The 7,560-nt window shown below is 40.8% G+C and overlaps 1 protein-coding gene across 1 annotated transcript; it reads right to left on the bottom strand.

Annotated features, from left to right (window-relative positions):
• Positions 1 to 2,238: 2,238 nt before the first annotated feature.
• Positions 2,239 to 5,246, bottom strand: OTP51 (endonuclease). Its single transcript, XM_068468361.2, has 2 exons — positions 4,582 to 5,246; positions 2,239 to 4,404 (listed from the first exon to the last, which is right to left on the bottom strand). The coding sequence occupies exons 1-2, from the start codon at positions 5,191 to 5,193 to the stop codon at positions 2,524 to 2,526; spliced, it is 2,493 nt and encodes an 830-aa protein (XP_068324462.2). The 5' UTR covers positions 5,194 to 5,246; the 3' UTR covers positions 2,239 to 2,523.
• Between the last annotated feature and the right edge of the window lie 2,314 nt (positions 5,247 to 7,560).

The raw sequence follows: 7,560 nt of genomic DNA, 5'->3' as shown, positions 1-7,560 counted from the left end.
TCCTGAGGTGGTTGAGAGGTGACTACTTGGTTTGACTGGTCCCAACCTCGAAGATAAAGTTTTATATACCTTAAAACTTCAATTCCTGTAATTCTGTCCATTGAAGTAATCTTGTTATTGAGTTGCTCAAGCGCCACTTCAGCAGCAGACGGGTTTATATGTGCCGATTGCTTTGCTATTCCAGCAGCCTGAAAGTTATTCAAAATGAGACGTAAGTCCTGGTCCTGAATTTTTTTTTTTTTTTTTTTTTGATTTTCCGAGAGTGAATAGTTATTAATTGCCAAGTGACCTTTAACAGACCTTCAAAACGCTAGTACAAAGGCCTAACAATTTCTGCGCTAGTTGTAACTTCTCCTACTCAGTTCCTATAGCAGAAGTACTTGTATTATTAAGCATCAAACTATTGGTTGATGTCACCTCTCTCTCTCTCTCTCTCTCTCTCTCTCTCTCTCTCTCTCTCTCTCTCACACACACACACACACACACACAAACACACACAAAAGACAACACTAACCTTTAGTTTTGCACCCAATCGTTGCTCCTCATCAAAATCGACATAAGGGTTCCTCCCACAGGAAGCATGAAAACGAGCATGCTCTTCCTTGACACGTGAAAGAATTAACTTCTGTCAGATAGAGCTTATCGCTAAGTTCCTCATTGTGTACTTTTAACCTTGTGATTTTCTAGACAAAACCCACTCAGATTGAAATGGAATAGAATGATGGTAAGATAAAACAGAACCTGAGGTTAGCACTTCATTAACAATTTGGTAATATCTTGCCTTCATTTTTGCATGATGATATGATGAATTCACTGGTGCAGTTTTTGCTAACCAGACAGCTTATCAACTTTTCCTTCAAGTTCCATAACCTTCATTTTATGATTTACATTCTCCACCTACACACTAAATGTAGTAAGCAAAACAATAAAAAGGATCAACATTCACTTTAAGAAATAATATATCAAAAACAGTCTCAACCTTCAGCATTTCATTTTCGGTTTTAAGTAACTGATCTCGCTGCTTAAGTTTTTCCAAAGCAATTTGCACAGCTATGAGTTCAGCCTGTTTTCGGTCAATTTCCTCGAGCCACCTGGAATATCAGCATGTAGAAACTTAGACATATGAATGATAGAACAATTACTAACTTGATTCAGAAGTTTTGAGGTAATAGTTGCTCACCCTTGTCCTTCCTGAATGAATTCACTCAGTTGTTTTTCAGCTTAGCTACCTCTTGCTCCTGAATGAAAGACAAAAACCAAATATAAGAAAACACAAAACAAAAGTATCTATCCGAGTATCAGTATCAAAGCTGAATACCTTTTGTTGAGATTCCACCCTATGAAGCTGAGCCTTCTCCGTCATTTTCTGCACTTGTTGATAACCCAATAGTGAGTAGCATTAACAAAAGGGATAAAGGTGAGATGAGCAGCATAGTAGTTTACATAAAGTCCCAGTGGCAAGTGAAGATTCGTATACATTTTTTCTTTTTCAATCCTATTTTCTGGGTACTCGCAGTATCATGTACGAACACACAGTATCCTTTTAGAGGAACAGTAATATAGCTCTGTTATATTGTGCACGATACAATATCAATGACATTATTAGTTAGGATAACAGCTTGGAACTGTATAACATACCACTATTCATATCCAATTGACCCCAGTAAATCCCAAATCACATCATGTGTCATGCTTTCAGCAGCAGATAATCTGGCATTCAAAGCAAATATCTGCACCACACGAAAAAGGATAAACATAATCAATTTGTAGTAAAAGAACGTGTATAACAGCTCATAGGAACCAAGTAGGACATTAAAGGCCTACCTCTTTTTGTCAACTGAATGCTAAGGATTCAAGCTCTTCCATGTGCACCCTTGCAGTAAGGTCCTCATCCTTCTCAGATTTTATCTGCTGTGCCATGCCCAAACCAATGCACTTAAATGGGAAACAGAGCCTCTAGGCTTTGTGGCATGTTTCTCTGACTTGCTTAATGAAGAACTTGTGGCTGAAAGATTAAGCACTGCAGAGAAAGAACATAAAGAAGACGCACAGGTTTTTGGTTGAATTTTGGAGTGGGCCGAATGTGGTGCAGGGGTATGTGGCCGTTGGGTTGTGGGTGTCCAGTTGGTACTAGCCCAATAATTTCGAGTGCAGGATCTGAGGAAGAACTTTTGTTTCAAGAAGTATCTACTGTTTATTTATTATTTCCTCCATTCTTTTATAGTCAGAATCAATATGTTGAGCCAAGACGGAAACTCATTCAAATATAAGAGTAAGAGTTGCCAGATATACAAACCTATTTAGAAAAACAGTCACTACATCGATAATCACAGAAAGAGACAATGCCACTCTAGGACAAAAAGGAACAACAGGAGATTGATTATAAAGTAAAGATAGTATTACAAAAATATCAAGACTCATCTGCTCTTTGTGGATCCAGGTATGTATCTTGAAGAGAAAAGCCTTGAGTTGGTAGAGAAGTCTTCTAGCTTACCGAACACAATGGTCAATAATTTATAGAAGCTAAAAATTATTATCATCGTCACTGTAATCAGAAGCATTTTCATTAGTATCAGACCCACTACCAAAGTTGACGTTTTCGGTTTCAACCCTGCTGTTATCTGAGATTTGGCCACCTTTTAGAGCATACTTCAAGTCATCTAGAATATAAGGTTCTACTAATTTCCAGAACCAGGTAGAACTACTTCCCAGAAAACCTATCCAAAACACTCTCCCTTTCCTCTTCACCTTGCAATCCAGGGACTTTGCCTTTAAGGATTTGACAATCTTCTCAACACCCTCCTCGCTACCCTTTATCTTCAACAATACGTCTCCTGATGAAGTCTTGTGGCCCCCGTACATGTACCAGTATGCAAGCGCACATGGTGACAACCATCGATGGATTAGCTTTGGTATCATTCTTCGGCCTTTTGGCCAAAACTGCTCCGCATAGAAAGCAAAATACGAATGTGAGATGGTTGAGAACTTATATGGTATGTCCTCTGTACTCTCGCTGGACTTGCAAGAAGGATGTAGCCACTCATGGTATTGATCAAATATATGCCTCTTTAACAAAGAATGTGTGCTAGAATTCTCGCTGAACTCAAACCGGATCATGTGATTTTTCCAGTCTTCATCAGATTCGATCTGCAAACCACCCAACAAAAGACCTACTAGAATCTCTCGTTGTTCTTTGCTCAGCTTCAGGCTTACAGGTTTCTTGACCACCTTTCTGCTCAAGCTCAAGATATAATCAATATTTTCCATCAATAGTGGTTCAACGTCATACTTCTTCTGGCACATCAGGTCAAATATGTTTTCTGCCTTGACATAATCTCCAGATGACAGGTATCCACTTAATATGGTGTTGCAGGACCGAGCGTTAACACCGATTGCCGCATCACTCTGCATTAAGCCAAAGATCTCCTCAGCTCTAGCAAGATTACCAACTTTCACCAAAGAATCCAAGTATATAGAACAAATAGTACGGCTGGGTCGGCATCTCTCAAGGCACTGGGAGAAGGCTAATTCCAGTTTGTCATGTAAGCCTAAGTTGAAGTACATGTTCATTAGATCAATATAAGACGGCATGAAATTCTTCAAACCAGTGTTGATGAATTCTGTCATGAGGGACTCGACACGTTCAACTTCTTGAGCCTTACATAAGACCTCTATGACTTTATGATATGCGACAGCATTGGACGAACCCAACTGCTCTTGCATCTCCCTGAATATCTCTAGGGCTCTCAAAGGCACTCCAGCCCTTGAATAGGCTTCCATTTTATAAACATATGCCTGAGGTGGGAGACCAACTTCAAGATCGCAAAGTCTGAGCCAAGTACCTTCTGCTCCCTCCACGTCCCCCTCTTTTGAGCAAGCTCTCAAGAGAGACACAAGCACATCTCTGCCCTCCTCAATTCCAGCCTGTTGCATTTCTTTTCTTAACAATGCCACCCTCTCTTTATCTATTGTATCCTGATAGCTATGTAGCCAAATTAATCCACTATAAATATCCTTGTGAATTTCGAGTCCAGTTGTTACCAAATTATGAAAAATAAACTCAGCCTGTTTAAGGTAGTGTTTCGAAGAGGTTCCAGGTTGGCTGACAAGGGCTTTGAAGAGAGAATTGTGCAAGTGAAGCCGGGGCTGATAACCTCCTAGCTGAATCATACGATTGTAAATGCCACATGCTTCCTCCAAGCAACCTTGAACCGGGGCACTGAGATATGCTACAACCAATATATGAAATGTAGATTCGCTAGGAACACGCCCCTGATTAATTGTATCATCAAATATATCCCTACATTTCGAGAATTTTCGCTCTTTACCCATGTAATCCGCTAACTTAGTAGCAAGAGCAAAATCAAAACGATACCAGTGTTGTTGCATCATCCATTTGTAAACCTACAGACATTTTCAATAAACTTTACTAAGTCCGCCATATGCTCATATAATTATTAATTTTACAAAGGTTCGTAACGACATTGCCAAAATCACAGTCATAGTTCAATCAAAGCACACACATTGCAAATATCAACGAACTGAAAGCGCACATAAAGACTGAAACTTTAGTTAGTTTACCCGAAACCCGACATCATTTTCCCGAATCCGCATACAATGCACGGCAACATAAGTGGCATCTTCTTGCCTTATCCACTTCTTCTGCGCATTGAGTATACGACTCAAGGTACCGGCCTTATGCGCCGGCAGTTCCTTACACAGCCACGCCAGCTTCGACCTCCGCCACTGCTCCGGGAGCTCCTCCAGCTCTGAAACCTCAAGCTTCGGCGCCCCCAGGTGCTTCAAGTCGGCGGAAGCAAAGCACTTCTCAACATCGAAAACCTCGCTCTGCGCGACATTGCTCAAATCCCAACTCTCCTCTGGGTCCGAGGCCTTGCCTGCAACGTGTTCAACGGAAGTACTGGAAGAGGGAAGGGCGTGGAACCGGCAGGGTTTGGTGGTGGAGAGCGGAAAACTGGATATGTGCCTGGAGAATGGGTGGGTAGGAGGGTGGTGGTGTTGGTTGTGAGAGAGACAGAGAGTGAGGGAGCGGAGGAGAGAGAGAGGAGGGAAGAGTGAAGAGCGCATGGAGAGGAGATTAGGGTTAGAGAAACGGAGAGTGGAGAAGAAGGAGGAGGAGTGGATTAGAGAGAGAGTGGAGGGTGAGAGCTCTGGAGCTCTGCACAGAAGCATGGCTTGTTTCTGATAGGGGTTCTTGGAGCTGGGGATTTCGAGTTTCAGAGGGTTTTATTTCCGTAATTAAATTGGAAATAAAGGGGCCAAGTATTGGGCTTCACTTGTACATAAAGCCCACCATTCCCAAATTCACCAATTTTACTTGGGTTAATTTCACTTTTCACCGTCAAGTACAAAAATGAGAGTGCCACTCTTGTCATATAAATTAATAGTTCAATTGTCGATTAACATTCTATTAGACCAACTTCAACCCTTTAAGTAAGTCTCAAAATTTCTTTTTATTCGTCCCATACCATTTCAACCCTTGTGTTAAAATGGTGTTAAGTGTTAGAACTCAAAAAAAAAAAAATGCCAAATTTTGGCCAAAATTTAGGCCAAAGGTAGTGATGGAACCCACAAGTTAGAGTGAAAACAAGCATTTGAAGCCCACCGCCAGGCCTGGACGCACGCACGCCAAGCCTAGCAGACGAAACAGCCCCACCCACGTGGGCTTGTCACCCACTTGTCTCCTTACATTGGTGAGCCTAACGGCTCTTTTTCTGATCGTGTGGCCAGATTCAAATGGACTATTGGTTGATCCAACAGTCCACTTTCAAACTTTATTTTAGTTTTATATTTATATGTTTATTTAATCCAACGGTTGAGATCGAATATAATCAAATCTAGCAGCCCAAATTTAAATCCAACAGCTAAAATAATTTAAAAAATATATATTTAACTCAAAAATTCACCCAAAAACTCTATAAATATCTGTGTATTTGTTCAAACATCCACACAAAACTTACTTTTCTCCTACAATTCTTCCAATTTTTCTTTCTACCATCTTCCAAAATCATGTGTTTGTTCCTGTGTTTTGTGTTTATACATCTCTATCATATGTTTCATTTTCTTCCATAGTGTTTCATGAGTTTCATGTGTCAATTTAGTGATTTTTCAATGTTTATCAGAATTTAAATATTTTTAGGTTAAAATATTCATAAAATTAATTTATAATAGTCCACATAATTTTTTTTTTTAAATAGCCTAAATTCATTCTTTAATAATCTGGAAGGTAAAAATTTAGCCCAAAAGGGTTGGATCAAAAAAACTGTTTCTGGGTTAAAACCTAAATTTTATGGGCTAAAAATTTTAGATTTTAACCCAAGGGTTGGAGATGATCTTATAGTTGTTTTTTTTTTTCCTTAAAACCATTATTAAAATTGGTATTTAATCTGAAATTGCCATGAATATTTAGGAGAAAAAATTTTAATCTTAATTTTTGGTGAGCAATGAAGAATTATCGTTTATACTTGATATATGTTTTGTTTTGAGTTAGAACTTCACCTTTCCTCACCAAGATCATAAAATATAATATGCTTATGATAGAAGCATATTTGTGCGACTTTATTATCTTATTTATTTGTATTTATTTAGTTAATCTCCGTTTGTTATAGTATTTTATGTTATTTTCATTTTATTGTAGGTTCAGTTGGTAAAGTTGATAATTGGAGATTAAAGAGCAAATAGAAGTGTTGGACTTGGATTGGATAGCTAACATGCGCATGCCGCACAAGGTGTAACATCCCACATCACCCAAGGGAGTGATCCTTAAATGTATATTCCCATCCCTACCTAGCACAAGGCATTTTGGGAGCTCATTGGCTTCGAGTTCCATTGGAACTCCGAAGTTAAGCGAGTAGCGCGCGAGAGCATTCCCAGGATGGGTGACCCATTGGGAAGTTCTCGTGTGAGTTCCCAGAAACAAAACCGTGATGGCGTGGTCGGGGCCCAAAGTGGACAATATCGTGCTACGGTGGAGTCGGACCCAGGAAATGGTCCCCCCAGGCAGGGATGTGACAATTTGGTATCAAAGCCTAACCCCCCTAAGGGGGGTGGATTGTCACATCCTACATCACCTAGGGGAGTGATCCTTAAATGTATATTCTCATCCCTACCTAACACGAGGCCTTTTGGGAGCTCACTGGCTTCGGGTTCCATAGGAACTCCGAAGTTAAGCGAGAAGGTGGCTAGAGCACTCCCAGGATGGGTGACCCATCGGGAAGTTCTCGTGTGAGTTCTCAGAAACAAAACCGTGAGGGCGGTGTCGGGGCCCAAAGCGAACAATATCGTGCTACGGTGGAGTCGGGCCCGAGAAGTGGTCCCGCCCGGGCCGGGATGTGACAATTTGGTATCATAGCCTAACCCTGGGCGTGGTGTGCTGACGAGGACGTCGGGGCCCTAAGGGGGGTGGATTGTAACATCCTACATCGCCCAAGGAAGTGATCCTTAAATGTATATTCCTATCCCTACCTAGTACGAGGCCTTTTGGGAGCTCACTGGCTTCGGGTTCCGTTGGAACTCCGAAGTTAAGCGAGTAGCGCGTGA

Source organism: Pyrus communis, chromosome 10 (genome assembly GCF_041283825.1).
Source record: "Pyrus communis isolate YQ-2024b chromosome 10, ASM4128382v1, whole genome shotgun sequence".
Lineage (NCBI taxonomy): Eukaryota > Viridiplantae > Streptophyta > Magnoliopsida > Rosales > Rosaceae > Pyrus > Pyrus communis.
This window is presented reverse-complemented; position numbering and strand designations above follow the sequence as displayed.